Source organism: Gymnodraco acuticeps, unplaced genomic scaffold (assembly GCF_902827175.1).
Source record: "Gymnodraco acuticeps unplaced genomic scaffold, fGymAcu1.1, whole genome shotgun sequence".
Classification (NCBI taxonomy): Eukaryota; Metazoa; Chordata; class Actinopteri; order Perciformes; family Bathydraconidae; genus Gymnodraco; species Gymnodraco acuticeps.
In genome coordinates this window covers 1016678-1038575 of record NW_022990583.1, presented here as the reverse complement: position 1 = coordinate 1038575, position 21898 = coordinate 1016678, and the positions used below count along the sequence as shown (strand labels likewise).

The following is a 21898-nucleotide window of genomic DNA, read 5'->3' as shown; positions in this document are numbered from 1 at the left end:
CACACACACACACACACACACACACACACAACACACACACACACACACACACACACACACACACACACACACACACACACACACACACACACACACACACATACACACACACACACACACACACACACACACACACACACACACACACACACACCCACCCACCCACCCAGACACACGTCTTTGGTGATAAGTATGGGAAGAGAACACCTGATCATATACTTATTCCTATGTTCCTGTTTGGCCTGTTCTTGTGCACAAAGGTCATGGCTTTGCAAACACATTGTTGCTAAATCATTTCATTGGTTAGAAGCAACACAACCCCTTGGTATTACTGTGGAAAAATAAAATATTCTTTCCATTTTACTGTCTTTGTGTTTTTTAATTCATTATTAAGATACATTTGCACCACATTCAATATATTAAGCTGTCTAATTGCTAATATGTCCTTGCTTGCACAACTCACACCTTATTCATCAGCAGACACAATATACCAGATATTGTTTCCATCCTTCTTGACAACTACAGCAACACCTTTCTTATCGGATCTTACAAAGTTGTTATTTCCTGTAAAATATGTTAACTCACAGGAAAAAATATATTAATCACAACCTTAGTGGTCTGTGAACAGGAACCAGTTTTATCTTAAGCATCAGCATCTCGAGACTTCCCTTGCAAAACTATGTTATGCACTAATTCATATTCTGTAGCTGGAGAGGGGCCAGTTGACCTCATTGGTAGAGCAAGGCAAAGAACACCGGTAGCCACTTCACTCTGACACCTCTCTGATAATGTATTGATATGTTTGTGCTTGTGCATATGATCTTCTTCTTCTTCTTCTTCTTCTTCTTCTTCTTCTTCTTCTTCTTCTTCTTCTTCTTCTTCTTCTTCTTCTTCTTCTTCTTCTTCTTCTTCTTCTTCTTCTTCTTCTTCTTCTTCTTCTTCTTCTTCTTCTTCTTCTTCTTCTTCTTCTTCTTCTTCTTCTTCTTCTTCTTCTTCTTCTTCTTCTTCTTCTTCTTTCTTCTTCTTCTTCTTCTTCTTCTTGTTTATTCAGATATGTAATGTGATTAAAATAGTAAATAATAAAAAAGAACCACACAGTAGATTATGCAAATCAGAATCCCATTGGTGATCTTTATTGATTAAATGCTTCAACACCACGTCTTTGTCTACCTCGTGTAAATCATAATTTGAGAGAGAATAAATGAAGACAACAAACAGACTTGAATTATTTCTTATGTGACTGAGTATTTTAATTGATCCATAATGTTAATCAAAACAATCTCATGATCTTCAGTTTATTAGATGTGTATTTGTGTTGGGATCTGAGATGAAGACACTGTCTGCCTTGTTTTTAGTCGACCTCCTCGATGGTAGGGCCAGAGGGGGAGCCGCCTCCAGCTCCACCAGAGAAACCTCCAGGCATTCCTCCAGGCATCCCACCTGGCATCCCACCTGGCATCCCACCTGGCATCCCACCTGGCATCCCATCCTGGTATAGCTTGGAGATGATGGGGTTGCACACCTTTTCTAGTTCCTTCTGCTGATGATCGTACTCATCCTTCTCTGCCGTCTATGTAACAGAGGGAACAAAACATTTGTTGTCAGATATTACTTTTTAGGTTTGTACATGGTTGTCTGCATGAATTGTCTGGAAAGGAAGTGATTGCTTCACAAAGTGCACGGACCACTGCTTTCACAATGCCAGCCAAAGAGGAACTTATGAATCATGGTTCAGTCAACAGTATATACCTGATTTCTGTCGAGCCAGGCAATGACTTCGTTGCACTTTTCTACGATGGTCTTTTTGTCCTCAGGGCTGATCTTGTCTTGGAGCTTCTCGTCCTCCACGGTGCTCTTCATGTTGAAGGTCAGAGACTCGAGTGAGTTCTTGGCTGTGACCTTTTCTCTCTGTATCTCGTCCTCAGCCTTGAACTGCTCAGCCTCCTGCACCATCTGCTCAATGTCCTCCTTGCTCAACCGCCCTATGGAGGAACACATTACAAAGCTATTTACCTTGCATGGAATAGTTTATTCTCTATATTCAAGCGCAGTATTCCTTCAGCTTTTGTGCTTTATCAGTGTTTAATATGGTTACCTACCTTTGTCATTGGTGATGGTGATCTTGTTCTCTTTTCCAGTGCTTTTGTCCACCGCAGACACATTTAGAATGCCATTGGCATCAATGTCAAAGGTCACTTCAATCTGAGGGACTCCTCTGGGAGAAGGTGGAATACCGGTCAGCTCAAACTTGCCCAAGATGTTATTGTCCTTGGTCATGGCTCTCTCACCTTCAAAAACCTGAAACATTTAGATTCTGTCAGTGAACACTTTCAAGAGTAATGTAATAAACTGGGACAATGGATGGGGAACTTGTATTTGTGTAGACCATAACTGCAATATCTCTCTACCTGAATAAGTACACCAGGCTGATTGTCTGAATAGGTGGTAAAGGTCTGGGTTTGCTTGGTGGGGATAGTGGTGTTCCTTTTGATAAGGACAGTCATTACTCCTCCAGCGGTCTCAATACCCAGGGAAAGGGGTGTGACATCCAGCAGGAGCAGGTCCTGTACATTCTCAGACTTATCACCAGACAAAATGGCTGCTTGCACAGCTATTTCCAAATGATGACAGGAACAAATTAATATAAACCATGTAATCATGTTTGAATAACACATGTTATACTAAAATAGAAATATGACTGTACAATGTTTATAAATGTAGTAGAGATACCTACATGCACCATAAGCCACAGCCTCATCCGGGTTGATGCTCTTATTGAGTTCACGTCCATTGAAAAGATCCTGCAGCAGCTTTTGAATCTTGGGTATACGAGTGGAGCCACCCACCAGGACAATGTCATGGATCTGTCCCTTGTCCATCTTGGCATCCCTCAGGGCTTTTTCCACGGGCTCGAGGGTTCCACGGAACAGGTCTGCGTTGAGCTCTTCAAAACGGGCTCTGGTGATGGAAGTGTAGAAATCTGCTCCTTCGTAGAGGGAATCGATCTCAATGCTGGCCTGAGTGCTGCTGGACAGGGTGCGCTTGGCACGCTCGCAGGCTGTGCGCAGTCGACGCACAGCTCGCTTGTTGTCGTTGATTTCTTTTTTGAACTTGCGCTTGAACTCAGCAATGAAGTGGTTAACCATGCGGTTGTCGAAGTCCTCACCACCCAAGTGAGTGTCACCGGCTGTGGACTTGACCTCAAATATGCCATCCTCAATGGTCAGGATTGACACATCAAAAGTACCACCTCCAAGGTCAAAGATAAGGACATTACGTTCACCGCCAACCTGAAATAAATTGCAAATATTATTAAAGGTATTCCATGAAAGAGATTAAGGTCCACATTTTATTAGTTAGTTACCTTTTTGTCCAGGCCATAAGCAATGGCTGCAGCAGTGGGTTCATTGATGATGCGCAGCACATTCAGGCCAGCAATGGTCCCAGCATCTTTGGTGGCTTGACGCTGGGAGTCATTGAAGTAAGCAGGAACTGTGATAACTGCATTATTCACGGCCTATAAAGACAGGAGAACATTAAGTTAACAAAAAGCATATGTGTGTTTAACCTGTTTTTCAGGTTTCAGGCTTGAAAATGACATGCCCAGAACAAATGATATTAAGTGATATCTTCACTTCTAAAAGGGGTAAATTAATAATCTTTTTTTTCAAAGCAATGATACACCTGTGAGTTGGATGTAGAAAAGTCAGAATCAATATAGATGTTTTTATTTGAAAGGAAATTCAGATTGAACATAGTAAAAAACTGTAAATTATAGTTTCCGTCCAAAAAAAACCCATTACTTATAGTGAAAACCACCCTTGAATGATGGGATAGTAGACTAAAAGCTTTAGGAATCCAGACTAAAACATATAATAAGTACCGTGTATCAAGATTGATGCAAAACAAGTGAAATTTGACCTTTTTAGAGAGGTTTAGAAAAACAAAACCCACCTCTGGGGTCATTTGGGTATATTTGCCATATCTCTGGAACCTGTTGAAGTCTCCATATTAAGTTGAATAATTAAAACGAAAGTTAATATAATCAAATATAATCAAATATATTCATGTATAACCCATAAATTGAGTTTAAGGCCTATTATAGTTTATCACTATGGGTCTCACTGTTTAAAGAGGCGAGACAGTTGTCTTTACTCACAGCAAGCTGTGCACAGGAGACCCCTGACTCAATGGAAAAGTACTGAAGCCCAAAAATGGGTTTAGGCCATACTATAGGAGAATATGTCTGGACATGTCCAGTCCTGCACACCAGAGGCCATGACCTTTCCCCACATATATGGGTATGAAGGTGTATATTTGGTTTTCTGTCCCTGTGTGGAGCATAAAAGCACTGGTTGAGAGGGAGAAAGCTCCAGAGCGGGGGTTCTATTTCGTCCCTACTGACTGCCAGAGGCGGTGCTTTAGCACTGGATATATCCATCGCATGCATGCGCAGTTCGAGTACCAAATAACAACAAAGTCACCTGTGACTCACGTGACGACGGCTACATAGGCCGGCGTCATTAGCAGGTCGGCTCCTTTTCATCTTCTTGCTTCGCGAGAGTACCGTGGTTGCATTTTTGTAACCTACAAGCGTTCGTTGGAACGTTAGATCTAAGGATTTTCCCGCATACAGCCGGCTGCATGCAGTTTCGTGACTATTCCAGTCGGGGCTACGGGCTACCCGTCCCCCAGGAGCTGTGGCCGCCTACGCGGAAAACTTCGATGGACAGGTTGGTGTCGGCTTTGTCGGTGTTTCCGCTCCCTCTCCCAGCTAAACTGTCCTGATTTCTGTCTTGTTTACTATTTGGCTTTTACTTTTTTGGTGACAGCAGCGTTTCCGCTCCCTCTCCCAGGAGTTGCCCTTGCTGTGTTATTTTGTACTGTTTCTGACCATGGCATTGTGCCGAGCTTAGCATTTTGAGTTTCCAGTTTAGCTGTGTTTCCTCGGTTAACTAGTTAGCAGTAGCGTGGCTCAGCCTAACTGTGTCCTGTCTCCCACTCTGGCTCTGATGCCCGGACCTTGGTTGCCATGCAAGATCCGGCGAGGGTGGGGCTGGGTCGCATGCCACCTATTGAGCCCACCATCGCCTCCCTGATTCTGGCTCCTGATGAGGCTCTAAGGCCTGATGCCAGGTGCCCTCGGCCTCAGTGCAGGGTCACAGACGAACTGCTTTGTAAGGCCTACGACGCAGCGGCACGCATGGGTCGTATTGGGAACTCCCTCTCCCATTTAATGCGGCAGGCTCCGGCTGAGACTCCTTTGCTGGACCTCAGTGCAGGCCTTTGCTTTAATGACTAGGGAACTGGGGCGAGTTATGTCCTTACTGGCGCAGTCTCCTCTAACGGAGACATGTAGGAAAGTCCTCCGTAGCGTGCCAGTCGAGCCAGGGGAGCTGTTTGGGGCAGCTGCCCTGGAGGCACTGGAGCGTGCTACCCAAGGCAGACCAGTCAGCAGCTTTCAGGTCTTCATAGGCCTGTGCCCACTCCCAGCAGGCCCAGGGGCCCCTCTAGCATACGCACTGGTGGTTTGCGGAGGTCCCAGCGGCCCACTCAACTGCCTCCCAGTGAGTTCCGGGCCCCGGATCGCCGGCCTTCTAGGCAGCCTCGTACCTCAGCGCTTTACCGGTGCCCCCCAAGGGGCTCCAGAGGCCAGGGGCGAGGCCCTGAAGCCCCGGGGCCGGTCGTCGGCTGCTTTTCCCAGCAGCTGCTCAGCTACTGGGCTGCCCTTACTTCCGACCCCTGGGTAGTTTCCACCCTAACCCGGGGATACGAATTGCAGTTCCGACGCCGGCCCCTAGCCTTCGGCCGGGTCAAAATGACAGTTGTCAGCGACCCGGTGAAGGCCTTAGCTCTGGCCCAAGAGTTATCCGTCCTCTTGGCCAAGGGCGCAATCGAGCCAGTAGACCCTCTGCTTCAGCCCGGGGGGTTCTACTCGGCGTACTTTCTTGTGACCAAGAAAGTTGGCGGATTCCGTCCAGTCTTGGACCTCAGAGGACTCCTGAATTCCTGATGGTGCTGCCCTTTCATATGCTAACCATAGCAGACACCCTTCGTGTTGTCACACAGGGGGAGTGGTTCGCAACCGTGGACTTGAGGGACGCCTACTTCCACGTGCCAATTGCATTCCATCACCGGAAGTTCCTGAGGTTCGCCTTTCGGGGCCAACACGTTCCGGGTGCTTCCCTTTGGTCTCTCCCTCTCTCCAAGGGTGTTCACCAGGGTCGTGGCGGCAGCTCTCGCACCCCTGGCTGGTCTGCGTGCCATCCCGGCCTCAAGTGGCCCAGGATAAGGTGCGCCTCTTGCCTCACGTAGCCCGGTTGGGCCTGAGAGTGAACACGAGACGAGTTGTCTGGACCCTGCCCAACAGGTCATTTACCTGGGGATGGTCTTAGATTCGGTCTCCATGAGGGCCTACCTGACACCTCGTCGTGTGGATGACATTTCCCACCTTCTTTCCATCTTCAGGCTGGGCAAGAGGCTGCCTTACATCCAGTTCCTCCGGCTCCTGGGCACACTGACGGCTGCCTCAGCCGTTGTGTCCTTAGGCCCCATGCAGATGTGGCTGAACAGCCTCCACTTGGACGTGGAAGTGGCACAGGCACAGGGAAGTCAGGGTGTCACAGCGGTGCCTCCACTCTCTGTCACGCTGGGGGGACAGGGCCTATCTTCTGATGGGTGCACCCATGGGCGCCATCCCATCCCGCCGAGAGACTGTCACCGTGGATGCATGTCTCTCAGGGTGGGGTGCAGTGTGGCTGGGCAGAACTGCTCAGGGTCAGTGGTCCGCCCAGGAGGGTGCGCACCATATCAATGTTGTAGAGCTTCAGGCTGTGCTGCTTGCACTCAAGCACTTTCTACCCCAACTGACGGGCAGGCATGTGCTTTTTTATTCGGACAACATGTCCGCCGTTGTCCATATCAACCACCAAGGGGGCACCAGGTCCGTTCAGCTGCTCCGGCTTTCACAGAACCTCTTGTCTTGGGCGTCTCCCCGCCTGATCAGTCTGTGGGCAGCTTTTTTACCAGGAGACCGAAATCGGGTTGCGGATTTCCTCTCTCGGCACAAACCTCCACCTGGGGGGTGGAGGCTTCATCCAGAGGTGGTGGAGTCAATTTGGAGCCTTTTTGGCAGGGCCGAGGTGGACCTCTTCGCCTTGGAAGAATCGAGGCACTGCCCCCTCTGGTTCTCCTGGACGGAGGTGACAAGCCCGATGGGGCAGGGCGCTCTGGCGCACGACTGGCCAGACAGTCTCCTGTATGCCTTCCCACCACTGCCTCTGATATTGCAGACGCTTCACGGGGTTCTTACTCAGGGGCACAGGCTCCTTCTGGTCACCCCCCGCTGGCCGGGGAGAGTTTGGTTCCCACTGCTGCGCAGTCTCTGCTGCAGCCCACCATGGCGTCTCCCCGACAGGAAGGACCTTCTGTCACAGCTCAGGGGTCAGATCTGGCATCCCGACCCTCACCGCCTTCAACTATGGGCCTGGCCTCTGAGGGGCCAAACCCACTGTTGAGCGTTTTGGCCGAACGTGCTTCCACTAGCCCACTCCAATCGGCCTATCCAGCTGGCGCGCTTTAACGTCCCACAGGAGAACGGCACGCCTGATTTGCTGTGCCCTGTGCGTGCACTAGAGGCGGATATGCGACAGTCAGAGCAGCTCTTCATTTGCCATGGCGGCATGAGAAAGGGTTGTGCTCTCTCCAAGCAGCGGCTGTCCCACTGGGTTGTGGATACCATCTCACATGCCTATGGGGCCAGTGGCCGCCCCCGCCATCAGGGGTGAGATGCCACTCTACAAGGGGCATCTCAACGTCTTGGGCTGCCCTGAGAGGAGTGCCCCTGGAGACCATCTGCGCCGCTGTGTCATGGGCATCGTCTGGCACATTCTCCAGGTTCTACCGGGTCAATGTCGCCACTACCCATCCTTTGGGCGTGGTCCTGTTGCCGAGCTCCGCTGCTTCCAGCTAGGTAAGCAAGTGTTTGGATTCTTCATGACATGGTCATGGTCATGACATAAGTCATCCAGTGCTAAAGCACCGCCTCTGGCGGTCAGTAGGGACGACATAGAACAATAGTTACGGCTGTAACTACGGTTCTATGAGTCCCGGATGACCGCCAGAGTTTCCTGTCACTAAGAATTCTTGTGTGCTCGTGAGAAGATTCTGGGAACCGACCTGCTAATGACGCCGGCCTACGTAGCCGTCGTCACGTGGGTCACAGGTGACTTTGTTGTTATCAGGTACTTGAACTGCACATGCGTGCGATGGATATATCCAGTGCTAAAGCATCGCCTCTGGCGGTCATCCGGGACTCATAGAACCATAGTTACAGCCGTAACTATCGTTTTCCTTGGTAAGTTCTCTGAAATTGACTTTGATTTTGAATGTATTGTTGAATGAAAGTTTTAATGTGCTTTTTATCACCGACCATTTATGAGGATATTGCTCTAAATTCTGTTGGAATAATTTAAAAGGTACAATTTAAATGTCACAACTGAAGTGGGCCAGTTGAAGTTAGAATTTAAATGTCACAACTGAAGTGGGCCAGTTGAAGTTAGAATTTAAATGTCACAACTGAAGTGGGCCAGTTGAAGTTAGAATTTAAATGTCACAACTGAGGTGGGCCAGTTGAAGTTAGAATTTAAATGTCACAACTGAAGTGGGCCAGTTGAAGTTAGAATGTAATGTCACAACTGAAGTGGGCAGTTGAAGTTAGAATGTAATATCACAACTGAAGTGGGCAGTTGAAGTTAGAATGTAATGTCACAACTGAAGTGAGCAGTTGAAATTAGAATTTAATGTAAGAAATGTAAAACTGTGAATTGAGGTTTTATATTAGAAAAGGAACACAGCATGATATACTTGTATGATTGTCACGCTCTCCTCTCCTGCTTAAAGGTAAGATTGCACAACTGCCACACTCACACTTAGGCAGGGCCACACCTCATCACTGATACCAGAATCCTTCAGGATCGCTTATACAGATTTAGTGCGTTGTTTGAATTGAAACAGCAGTTAATTTAACCTGGTTCTTCAGGAGTTAGTAGAGGTGAGACCTTGCTGATCCAGGTGGATCCGAGCCTGGCAGTAAACTTACATAGACTCAATAGCTTCTGTGTCTGAGTAATTGCCGGAATAAATTAACAGACTCCAACAAACCCATTGATCGATTTTGGTGATTGACACCTCTTTTGAACCGTTAAAGCCAATAGAATCGAGGGGGAGTTCCTAAATCCATCTAAACATTACCATTGAGGATTGAGAGTGATGCACACGCAGTTTGCCCAAACCAAAAGCTATGTTACACTCTATAGAAAACTACGTTTATTGCCATAAATATGATAATGGATTAACCTATGGATTAACCTTCAGCAGCGTTGTTCTCGTTGTAATGCCATTACAGAACTTTTGATCAGAATAACAGTTAAGGTAAGAAGTTTTTAGCCGTTTTGGCTCCGTAAAGCACATTTATTTGTTGTTGTTTACTTGTCGTTTGGCCGCGAGTTCTGATCGCTCAGTGATGATACTTATATGTCTGGAATCTGTGGAATCTCAGCTTGCTAATCGATATATTTGTTGTGCAGATCCGATAAGTAATAAGGGTATTTTACCTTGAGTTCTGTGCTAAGTGCATTAGCATTTTTTCGCTCAGGGCTAATTCAGAGCCTTTGTTATTACCCTTTTGTTTCGTTTAGCTAAAAACGGTTAATATTGTCTGATAGCTGAGTTTCTTCCCATTAAGTGGGTATGACACATTCATAGTTTGTTAAATATTAAGAAGCCCTCAGACGCTGTTTCTTGTAAGATGTTGCGTTTTGCCCCCGCACGCGGGGCCGTGGGGTTTAACTGGTTAAACTAGTGTACTTTTTACAATTCTGTCTGATTCAGAGGGAATTGCTTTGATTCTGAGGTTATGGGAACAAATGTTATCATTAAAAATGTTTCCTGACGGTTGAAGAATGTCACCTTTTATCTCCATACACTGGAGAATCGGTCATTTTGAGAATAGGGTCATACACATATTGTCATTTACCTTGCCGAGATAAGCCTCAGAGATCTCCTTCATCTTGGTGAGGACCATCGAGGAAACCTCCTCGGGGAAGAAGCTCTTGATCTCCCCCTTGTATTCAACCTCCATCTTGGGCTTGGTTGCGTCATTCACAACCTTGAAGGGCCAGTACTTCATATCTGACTGCACTACAGCATCGTCAAACTTACGACCGATCAGGCGCTTAGCATCTAAAGGACATTAAAGTGAAATATATCTCTGTAAGTCATATATTAATTGAGCATCACTGATTCTGAAGCTATTGCTTTGTTGGTGTTGCTGTCCTTACCAAATACAGTGTTGGTTGGGTTCATGGCCACCTGGTTCTTCGCGGCATCTCCAATCAGCCTCTCAGTGTCTGTGAAGGCCACATAGCTGGGTGTGGTCCTGTTTCCTTGGTCATTAGCAATGATCTCCACTTTGCCATGCTGGAAGATGCCCACACAGGAATATGTGGTGCCCAGATCAATGCCAACTGCTGGTCCTTTAGACATCTTCAATAAAAGAAAATAGATAAAAGAAATGTGTTGAAGACCTTTTTTCTTTATGGTAAATTAAATTGTATTGCATTAATTCACTGAATACAGGTTTATATTTCATTAACTAATTATGGTTGATATTGTTTGGTACATCAAGATATTTCCTTGTAGTATTTTAAACACACTATGTACACGCACATGTACCTACTGTGTGTGCAAATATGTTTCTGTCCCTGTTACATAAGTCCAGATGCAGGCCACGTGAGGCTAAGCTAGCGGGGATGTGGCACCCATTTTGTACGTAGTGGCCGAAACCATCTTCTGACACTGGAGACCCAATGACTGGACCATGTTACACTACCCTTTAATTCCCTCTCCAAACCCCTTCCCTCTCCACTCCTCCCTGAGCCACAGTTAGGCTGGTGAAATGTGATGTACTGTTCCTGGGATAGTGATCAGTGTGACTATATTCCGACAGCTGGCTCCAAATAGCTTACAGTAACTATAATTGGCATCAGTGCATGGCAATGAATGAAAGGTCACTCGTGAACAGGTCATTAATCAGTGCCTAATATACAAGATTTGCCAGGTTTCCTTCAAAAATTATATATACAACATAATACAATCAGAGAAGTACAGTCTTGAGGTGCAGTAACAACATGTTTGCCTAATGAAGAGCAAAAGAAAAGCTTCCTGTTTGTTCACACTTCTTGGGGTTGAACTGTGTCACAACCACCAGAGAGGCAGAAAATTACCCTTAATACAGCAAATAAACCACATAACACATATTTAACACAAATATTCTAACTAATTACAGAGCAAAAACTGCCTTGATCAAAGTTAAACCTTTTTTGTGATTATTTTCATTGTATGCTATGTTTGCTAAATAGGTCAAAGTATAAGCTCTATAATGTCCAAGAAGTGCTTACACTGGAAGGGAATATTGAATTATCACTTGTTATCCACTTGCGTAACACAGAGCAGCACATGCTGACACAGCGCTGTTGCTTCACAGCCTTACGCAAGCCCACACGTGGAACTTGCCAGTACAGTTCCACAAAGATATGTTGGAACAACACAACGGCCTGTGAGTCAGTGATATACATATGGAGGCTGTTTCTGTAACGGTATGCTATTCAGTTTCCTCTATTTGAGGCAATCCTGAAGAGACATAATCACATTGAATTGACTTGAATTATATGTTATGTTATGTCATAGAAAATAATCTTCACAATAATTTAAAGGGCAGTGTTGGGGAAGCTACCTTGACAGCACCCAACCTAGGGAAAATACCCATATTTTGGTTAACTATAAGACAAAGTAGTTCAAGCTACTTGTAAAATAAAAAGGATAAAATTAAACATGTGATAAATAACCTTCCTACACCACTTGATAAAGTACATATCCTTTAACTTGTGAGAAGGAGATCATAGGTTTCGGGTTACAGTATTACATATTTCCTTTTAAGGCTGAACATTGTTTGCAGTTTTAAGTAGTTAAATACTACAAATAATGGCAGAACATGTATATTACTGTGCAAATATAAATTCAGATGAACTAACAGCAGGCCAATGCAAAATGCAGTTAAACTACTAGTTGAATTACATAGTTTACTACGCCCCAATGCTTCCACAAGGGATTTTTTTTAACTGGTCACACAGACACTGAACTGTGTTTTTTTCATAGGATTTCTACTGCAGCTCGACATGCTATTGTTTGACAAACCATGCAGGCCTCACTCTGATTGGGGATTAGTTCTTAGATTTCACACTAAGGCTTTTAAGCAGCAAGCAAAACAGACTATGATGCCAGGCTGAGTGCAATGCTTTATATATAAGGGGTTACCTTGTTGTCGGACGTTCAAGACTTGACAGTTTACTAAATTAGAGCGGCGCTTAGTTTTTGACCAGCACAGAACACTCCTCTCCAGCTCCTTTCCCTCTCGTGGCAGGCGGAATAAGAGGACGAGTGTCTCTGCTTTCCAGTGTATATAAAGCAAGAGCCTATTAGGGTGTCAGGTGACCACCAAGGAAAAGACTAGGCCCATGTGTCTGCTTATTGACTAAATTTAATTTAAATAAAGCGTGCTGTTGTCCCCTCTGTAGCCATCTGCTAGTTAAGGAAAATAGAGAGGTGACATTCAAAATGTAAGATTGGGCTTTGATTTGGCATCCAAACCAAACTAAATAAATTTTTGAGAAATCTATTTTAGCAAAAAGTAGTTCCTGAACATCGGTAATACTGTTAACATGCTCTAATGGAAACACTGCTGGGACTTGGAAGACTACACAATGTTACATTTTCAAAATACTTTTTAACTTTGGTTAGTCTAACAATATCATGCAGTCAATCCATTTAAGCAGATGTTTGATCATAAAAGGCACCAAATCAGCTTTTGCTTCCTATATTTAAAATTCTCCATCCTACTTTTTTATCCAAGATTTATTACCTGTGCATCAACAAAACAAAGTGTTCAGAGTCAATGTTGATTTACCTTAACACAGCCTATATAAAAACTCAACATGGATATTGCAAACACCATATAGTAAACAATCTTCAGTAGTTTAATTGAGGAATCATTTTTCAATATTTAAGACACAGTAGTGCAGAAAGTGTTCCTTCCCCTTTCTGCAGGACTCTCTGGGTCTATTCCTGTTATAGGCCTCTTTGACACATGGGCCATCTGGCATTCGTATAACTGCAGTTCATTGCAGATACCACCTGTTGCGACACACCAGATCTTAGTATTCACACACGCCTGCAGAGTAGTTGTTTTTCTTCTAGAAGTTGAATATTGCATAACCCAGGAAAATAAATCCTTTAAAGTGTGGATTATATGTCCTATACTAAGATATTGAGCTTGACATTTCATGTTTAATTGCAGTTCAGGATAGCAACTAAATAACTTACAGTTGGTCAACTGACATAAAATAAATACTGTACATTTATAATAAACAGCAGTAACTTAAGGTAAGAAGCCATTAGTGTGTTTCCCTATGAAATAAAAAAAGGAAGCATATTTGTCATCAACACTTGAAATAAGGATTGCATGCCCCTTGTACTAAATTACAGTTTCTTAAGTGTTTCACATCATGTATTTAAATAGTAGCTATCACCTTAATACAAGTAAACTACGGAGTTGATAAAGAAAGTCTTCTTCTGTGCTGATGTCTGCTCTGCAGCACTCATTCATATAGTCCCACGCACAGCGCTTGCAGTAGTTGTACAAATGGTGCTCTGCTTTCTTCAACGTGCTGTTCAGGTCCAGTGTTCCCTGAAGACTGCACAAAAAAAGCAGGTTTAACCAGAACATTCACATCAACAAAAAACTAATATTTTTCTTTAGCATTCAGACAAACCTGCTAGTAAACTGGATAAGCTGTACATCATCGCGGCAGCGCAGCAGAGACTCTCTGTTCTCCAACAGTATGGCTGCACAGATGAAGAGCTCAAATGTGAAGTCAGTGTTGATGGCCTGCAGCTGCAACTCTGAATGGTCCTCTGCAAAGACATATCACTGCATTAAAGTCAGACATTTAACAGAGGGAACTATCCCTCCCCATTAATCTCCTTTTAATGCTGCCAACTTGAGTTCTTTGTTTCACCTGTGCTGCAGTTTCGTGCCAGCCTTTCCTGATAACGGACTCGGTCTACTTGCTGGGAGATAAGCTCTAGGTGGTCACAACTCAGGATCTCAAATAAACGTAATGCGTCACTATGTTCAAACTCCCTCTGGAAACCAAGCAGCAGCCACCTTGAAAAACACAACATTTGCATACAAAAATATATTGAATATAAACCAAATCCAGAAATAAAGATTAAATTACCAAGGATCAATTAAAATCTACCTGTGGCAGAAGGTGAAGCTCTCCATGCTGTCTGAGACCAAATGAGCATAAAGTGAAGGATCCAGTTCCTTCAACAGTGCGGCTTCCAACTCTAAAATACATTAAACACAAATAGTTCACATCTTTACACAGTAGACTTTGAATTCATTTATCGACTGAACTTTCTCTATTAGATCTGTATTAGAACATTGTTAATAGCAATAGATTTGGCAACAGCAATGCTTGTACACCTTGTGAGTGTGTGTTTGTTGACAGATTTTGTCACTACGATAACATTAGAATCACCAAAAATGCAGTAACTATGCAGATGTGCAGTTAAGATAACATGAAAGTCAAGTTCCAGGATGTGCGTGGTCTGAATGCATTAATAAAGGCTTTTTAGAAATCTGTATTTATTTCTGAAGTTATCCAAAACAGTACACGAGAAATAAATCCCAACATTAAATATTAAATATAATATAAAGATAAAGTATGACAGTTGATAGACTGTACTGGAATGATTGTTTCCAATATATTGTTTTACCACTAGAGGTCCTAAACCTTTTCTGTGATAGCTTTAAGGAACAAAACCTAATTCACAACATCTAGCATTTAATAAACATACATTTGTATTTCATTATGGTAATCACACCTATTTTCCTGTGCAGACCATCCGCCCTGAAGTCCTTGGAGAACTTCTCCATGTAGCAGGAGAAACTCCAGAAAGTGTCCACCTCAGAGTCGAGAACCTCCAGGAACCGGCTGCACAGGTCATTCATTCCTTGTGCATAACTGACCTCTGGATCAACAATCGAGTGTTAACATTTTAAATAATCAACAAACAACCTCTGTCATGTATGTTTTATTTTTTTTGTGTTAATAAAACCTGAGGTGAGCTCATTTTCAGTGTTTACCTGGATGAAACGCAGCATATGTGATGAGGATATCTCTCAACACCAACAGATTCCCCAAACCTTCCTCCCTGCAGACACAAGTGAGCAGACTGAGTGGAACAGTGCAGAATTGGATGTGCACTATACAAAGCAGGACGTTTTACAATATTTCTCTATATAGTTGTAAGTTTGTAATTTACAGACATTTAAGTTATGATCATAGTTGCTCCCTTATATGTATATGGCAGTAACAATGAACAACATGTTCACTTGTTTAATTTGTTTACTTAAAATTATTGTATTCTTTAATATACTTTACTTAAAAGTTCCATTTAATACAATATTGCTTTATTCATGTATTTGAAATTTAAATGAAGCTCTGCATGTTTCCCTTTTTTTTTAATATATTGTTTTCAAATGAATGTTATCTTTGTATATCGCAGAAGCCTGAGCGGCAACAGAGTGTCTTTGTATCTCCCACATTAAGTTTGGTTCATTTATATCAGTGTTTATTTAAAGTCAGAGCACTTCACAGCTCACAAGACTTCATATTTGAATTAAAGACAAAAGTATTCCTGTTCACTGGTACAAAATGCTGATAGCGTATAGAAAGCTGGTTGTAAATAAAAAATAAATAAGTAAGTGTTAATAAATTATGTGCAGTAATATGCAAGAGATCTTTCATGTAAACATTTAAAAGTTGATGAGGCAAGTTAGCTAGTATTAAAGCCTTAAAATAATAATCGTAATTTAAGATCATTTAGCACAGTCTTTTGATCTAGACTTTCCTGTGGCAATCAAATTTGTGAACGTGTCTTAAGTATATCAAAAAGACAACAATAGTCACCAATCACTCACTGGTAATAGCTCAGGTCTCTGTTTGTTCTCGGCACATCTTTGTCAATAATCCTTGTGGCTTCTCGCAGCTCCTCTTGGTCAAACGTGACGCGCTCAAACAATATCTGGTAACAGGAAGGACACGTAGATTAGACCACTTTATATAGTCTGTGTGAACTGCTTTAGTCGAGATCATACATTTAAATGCACTTAATATTGCTTTTGCATTTTGAATAGGAATCATAAGTTAAGGGCTGTAAACTAGGGTCATTCTGTTGAAGCTGCGTTTGAAGTATCTCAATGCTCAAATGTATATCAGCTGTTCATAAGTGCAAACACTCCCAAGACAAAAGGGCTTAACAATACATCAAGAACAAAGAGAGCCAACAATACCATATGTAAATAAATGCTAAACTAGTTGATTAAAATAATTAGATCCTGTTGCGTAACTACTCTAATTATACTCCCCCTCCTCCTGCCCCCCTATAAACATACATCTCTTACACCAAATTAAGAACCTATATTTATTCGACCTACAGAAATCAAGAAGTCAGACCCAAAGCCAACATATTGATAAAGAAATATAAAGTAGAATAGATTAAATAGACTCCTCTAACCTGTGCCTGAAGCTCCAAGAAAGCTAGCCTGTCCCTGACCTCCTCTGACTGGTCCTGGGTCTGCTGCTGGGCCTGAGCCTGCCTCTGGTCAAAGTGCCTGACTGCTGCCACCAACTCGGCTGGAATAAAGACAGGATAATGTATTCATAGAAGTTTTAAAAAAGACTGAAAGGTTGACACAATTAGGAGTCTTTCTTTTACTTTGTTGTTGCATGTTTGGGTTTTACCATCAGTGCCGTTGAGGTGCATCCGTACGGCCTTTGGAAGGAACTGCTGCCACTTTCTCTTCATGACCTGATAACGTACCACCATCTGCTCCTGCAGCAGAGAGCGCTCCAAAGCTGTCGAGCTGCATGGGTACATCCCAAACAGGAAACGCCACACAAGGCCCCGCTCAGAGGGACACACGCCACCTGGACAGGGATTGAACAACTTTGAATTATTTACTACAGTCATCAATATAACTGATTCTGCAGTGTCTTTAAACCCAGATTACCTATTATCATCCAGACAAATGTATCTCCACCAGACCAAAACAAACACCTTGAACCGATCACATGCAAGGATTAGAGCTTTGAAGCTGAGAAAAGAGGGAATCTTTAGGAACATTTGGTGAACTTTAGCCTAGTTTCATTAGGATTTGAGAGGTCTTATATAATGTTTCGCTCTGCAGGTTCTTTAATCTTTGGTCTCTGGGGTGGAATGTGCAGAAAGGTCAAAAGGCAAGAGAAAAGCAGGGTGAGTTTTCACATTCCTGCTCATGGATGATAGATTCAGAGTTAAGTTTTAATCAAGCAGCAACTCCTCTGTGTAGATATTGTGCTTTGCCTGGTCCAGTTCAGTGGCAGTCTGAGGGCTGTGTTAGGACAGGGCACATATGTATGCACTGGAGCCACTTCAGATATGCTCATCCAGAAGTAATATAATTTTTTAGTGTCACACATGTCACTGATTGTTTTTGTCTGGTGAATCTCATGTGATTTTATTTAGAAGCTAGCTAAGAAATCTTACCAACTGCCTAAATGGTATCTGTTGTTTTTACAGAAGTCACGCTGGGGTTCTTTGCTCGAGGGGGTCAGAGGCACAATGCAATGTTGTATTTTAGAGAATGGTTCGACTGTGGCTCATCTAATGCCTTGAAGCAAAGCATCACTTGACTTTCTTCTTGTCTGTAGGGAAAGATGCATCTGCATTCATTGATGCATCTGGACACATATAATAATAAAAATCCCTTTTTAATAACCAAGTGCAGCAGCAAATCACTGACCCTAACCCAAACACAAAGGCCTTTTCAGAATAATATTAGGCCTCATCAAGACGGTGTTCAGTGTGTAAAAACATATTCATTTTTATCTTATTATAAAACCACATGCCAAGCACCATCATATTACACTGTGTTAATACAGAAACGTACAAATGTTCTTTCAAACATGCATTTCACTGGATAAGCAGAGAGTTTATATTTGTAAATGGGCATTATGGGATTATTTAAGATTTCAATTTGGCCTATTTTGACCTGTCATTAGTTTCTACTTCAAACCAAGCCTCATGAACTTGTGTTGCATGTAAAACATGGTAAAGTTTGTTATAATGAATATGTAAAGTCAAGCTATAAAAATGCTATATAAAGGCAATTTAGAAAGATCACTTAAACGTGCAAGCACATGTTTAGATGTTTAGATATTTAGATGGATAGATAGATAGATAGATAGATAGATAGATAGATAGATAGATAGATGAATAGATTAGATAGATAGATATACCGTTTTTGAAAATATACATCCTCAGTCTTGACTCATCGACCCTCCCCTCTGCGTCCATGACCCCGGGTAAGGTGAGTCGTGCGGCGGGCAGAGCAGTGGAGCTGACCGCTGCTACCCTCCTCTCGGAGCGGACATCTGACCGGGGAATGTCCGGGGAGCGTGTCTCCTCTGCGGCTGTGTGCCCCGGACTTCCGTCATTCAGATCTTCCATGTGTGCCTGGGGTAGTCACGGTCAAACCACGCACAGGTGAATAAGAGTATGTCAACAGACAACAAACTTTCATCCTCCTGCAGACTACTGCGATTTAAACAAAACGTCTCTTCCCGAACCTCCTCTGGAGCTAAAAGACTGACGTCAGACAGCAGGAGACGTTCAGGATCACAAAACCTGTTGAAGGAGTTTCAGCAACCATTTCCAGCTCTGTAAGGTCTCCCACTCTCACTTCCATCCGGGAGTCATATGACTGCACCTCAGGCCCGGCTCCAGGATGAAATGACTGAGGGCGCTGTTAAAAAATCCGAGGGGGCGATTTTTTTTTCACAACAACGAAAAATACTGGCAATGTAATTAATTGACACACCAAGCTTTTTTCCTTCTCACTGCTCTATCTCTTTGCTTCTTTATTTGTATTCCGGATTTACCCCTATCATTCTGTTCTTTTCCTCAGATATACAGATTAGTTATACAGATTATTAGATGGCTGCGCTGACTAACATTGATTTCCTCAATGTATAAATTGACAGGCTCTTTAATTATACCATAACCTTTTCTCCTCTATCCCTTAACTCGTCTTCCTATACAGATGTACTTACTTACTATCTACTCTATATCAGTATTAACCTCTTAAACCCCACGGACCCGCCAAAGGGGCCGAAATCACAACATCTGCAAGAAAAAGTGTCTGAGGGCTTCTTAACCTGTTTAGCCCTGAGCCTGTTTTTCAGGTCTCAGGCTCGAAAATAACATTCCCAGAACAAATGACCATATCTTCCCTTCTAAAAGGATTACATTAATAATCTTTTTTCTCAAAGTAATGATAAACCTGTGAGTTGGATGTAGAGAAGTCAGAATCAATATAGATGTTTTTTTATTTTAAAGAAAATTCAGATTGAACATAGTAAAAAACTGTAAATTATAGTGTCCGTCCAAAACATATTTTGTACTTATAGTGAAAACTACCCTTGGATGATGGGTTAGTAGACTAAAGGCTTTAGGAATCCAAAGTACAACATATAATAAGTACCCTGTATCAAGATTGATGCAAAACAAGTGATATCTGACCTTTTTAGAGAGATTTAGCAAAAGAAACACGCACTTCTGGGGTCATTTGGGTGGATTTTCCATATCTCTGGCCCCCCTTTGTCGATTTTGCTGATTGACATCTCTTTCTGACCGTTAGAGCCACTAGAATCGAAGGGGGATTCCCCCAAACACACACATGGTAAAACAAAAAGGTGGGGGCTTTGCGCATGCAGTTTTGCATCAGAGCGAACCTATCTCTAGCTCTGACATCTGGAAACGGAAAAGCAGGTTTATTGCTTATGGATTATCAGAAATCATTTCAAAGGAACACAGACACATTGGATTAACCTATGGATTAACTTCAGCAGAGCTTTTATCGTTTTAATGCCATTGAAGACCACTTTTGACCAGAATACGACATGTTAGCGTTTTTAGCTACCTATAGCGCCACATGTTTTGATGTCTGTTTTTGTTTATAAAGTCGCAAGTTCGTATCATTGAGTGATAATGTCTGTACCCATCGATTCTGTGTCATCTCACGATCAGATCGATGGGTTAGATGTACAGAATGGATAAATAATAAGCTTTTATGAGTGAGTTTCGGTGCAGTAAATCTGTTAGCATTTTTCGCTCGTTGTTAATTCAGAGGCTCAACGTTAGCATTGTGGGTTTCTTTAAAAAAAAAAAAAAAAAAAGATCAGTTAGACGAGTTTCCTCCCGTTACATGGATATAAAAATATTCATAGTTTATTAAATGAACATGCCCTCAGACACTGTTTCCTGCAAGATGTTGCCCCGGTACCGGGGTCTCTCGAGCTTAACAGGTTAAGATGTAATAAACTATTAATGTTGTATGTCCATATAACGGGAAGAAACTCAGCTAACCAATCTTTTTTTTATTTTTAAAACCCACAATGCTAACTGAAAGCCTCTGAATTAGCAACGAGTGAAACATACTAACAGATTACTGCACAGAAAATCACTCATAAAACCCTTATTATTTATCTTTTCTGCACATCCAACTCATTGATTCGCATCGTGAGATGACACAGAATCGTTTGGTACATACATTATCACTCTATGTTAAGAACTCGCGACTTTATAAACAAAAACAGACATCAAAACTCAAAAACTCATCAAAAAAAAATTAACGCCACTAATTATTTTAACGCGATTACCGCATGTGTATTTTGTTTCCTCGGCCGCCCCGTAGTTTCAGAGCGCATCGAGTTTAAAATACCATCTACAAGCTGATGCTGACAGCCCCGCTACTGCCGCCCGCTTGTGGCAGACCACACTTCCACGCTCACCGGCAGGCACCGACTGGCCATTGGGAGGACCGGGAGGGTGTGTGTATGTGTGGCCCGAGCGAGCGAGAGAGAGAGACCTTATGTGTATTTTTGTTCTTAGCATCTGGTGTTAGCTAGCTGCGCTAACGGATATAAGGAGCTGTTTAAATGAAAACAGAGGAGCGACATTTCGCCACAACTGTGCCGAGCACTTGACTCTATGCAGGTAGCCAGACAGTGGGCCATTGTACGAAAAGTCAGCACACTCAGCACGGATAGTGCGCGCAACATGATTGATCGAGCATAATTATGCCTTGAGTTGCACATAGCTCCAACGATCCATCACACACACACACACACACACCAGGGTTTCCGTTAGCCGGTAATTACCGGTTTTTAGCTGGTAACATTTATTAAAAACCGGTAAATTCAAAACCTGCCGGTCAAAATGTCTGGTAATAATTAGGGAGGCTCCGATAGATCGGCCGCCGGTCATTATCGGCCGATATTCACTCTTAATAGTTTGATCGGTGCTCTCTATAAAGGACGATCAGGAGAGCTGGATCTGATCGATATGGACATAAACGCGAGTGAAGTATAACCGGACACGAGAGAGAGATCAGATCAGCTGCTGAGTCTGACAGAGACACGCAGCTCTGCATGATCACCTGAAGCCCCGCCTCTGTTTAGCGAGCTGCAGGAGCTGCATGAGAAACTGACGGGCTGTCAGGAGAGAGGGAGGGAGAGGGAAAAGAGAGCATCCGTTTCTCCCGTGTTATTATTCAAAGTTGATGTAAACTTTTGAATAATGTACTTCATCTACTACAAGTAGTTTGTTTGAATGTAATAATTATGTTGTTTGTTGTTTGTGGAATCATTTATTGGAAAATGAATCTGAA

At 43.0% G+C, this 21898-nt stretch overlaps 2 protein-coding genes across 2 annotated transcripts; both read right to left on the bottom strand.

The window, feature by feature from the left end:
• Positions 1–1107: 1107 nt before the first annotated feature.
• On the bottom strand, positions 1108–12507 carry hsc70 (heat shock cognate 70). Its single transcript, XM_034228378.1, has 9 exons — positions 12376–12507; positions 10341–10545; positions 10037–10242; positions 3365–3517; positions 2735–3290; positions 2409–2611; positions 2100–2298; positions 1750–1982; positions 1108–1570 (listed from the first exon to the last, which is right to left on the bottom strand). The coding sequence occupies exons 2-9, from the start codon at positions 10543–10545 to the stop codon at positions 1352–1354; spliced, it is 1974 nt and encodes a 657-aa protein (XP_034084269.1). The 5' UTR covers positions 12376–12507; the 3' UTR covers positions 1108–1351.
• A 566-nt stretch (positions 12508–13073) lies between these two features.
• si:dkey-238d18.4 (TBC1 domain family member 15) lies at positions 13074–18932 on the bottom strand. Its single transcript, XM_034228379.1, has 10 exons — positions 18468–18932; positions 16932–17117; positions 16705–16823; positions 16109–16212; positions 15272–15339; positions 15010–15156; positions 14379–14469; positions 14136–14284; positions 13890–14031; positions 13074–13811 (listed from the first exon to the last, which is right to left on the bottom strand). Exons 1-10 carry the CDS (start codon positions 18676–18678, stop codon positions 13643–13645), a joined length of 1386 nt encoding a protein of 461 aa, XP_034084270.1. The 5' UTR covers positions 18679–18932; the 3' UTR covers positions 13074–13642.
• Between the last annotated feature and the right edge of the window lie 2966 nt (positions 18933–21898).

Excerpts from the sequence above, each read along its gene's own strand:
- hsc70 (XM_034228378.1), bottom strand. The coding sequence starts at position 10,545 with ATGTCTAAAGGACCAGCAGTTGGCATTGATCTGGGCACCACATATTCC. Across the intron at positions 2,612-2,734 it reads GGCTGTGGCTTATGGTGCAT|CTGTGCAAGCAGCCATTTTG; the intron begins GTAGGTATCTCT and ends ATTTGGAAATAG. Across the intron at positions 1,571-1,749 it reads CCTGGCTCGACAGAAATCAG|ACGGCAGAGAAGGATGAGTA; the intron begins GTATATACTGTT and ends TCTGTTACATAG.
- si:dkey-238d18.4 (XM_034228379.1), bottom strand. The coding sequence starts at position 18,678 with ATGGAAGATCTGAATGACGGAAGTCCGGGGCACACAGCCGCAGAGGAG. Across the intron at positions 17,118-18,467 it reads GATGTATATTTTCAAAAACG|GTGGCGTGTGTCCCTCTGAG; the intron begins GTATATCTATCT and ends ATCCCTGTCCAG. Across the intron at positions 14,470-15,009 it reads TGGTCTGCACAGGAAAATAG|AGTTGGAAGCCGCACTGTTG; the intron begins GTGTGATTACCA and ends AATGTATTTTAG.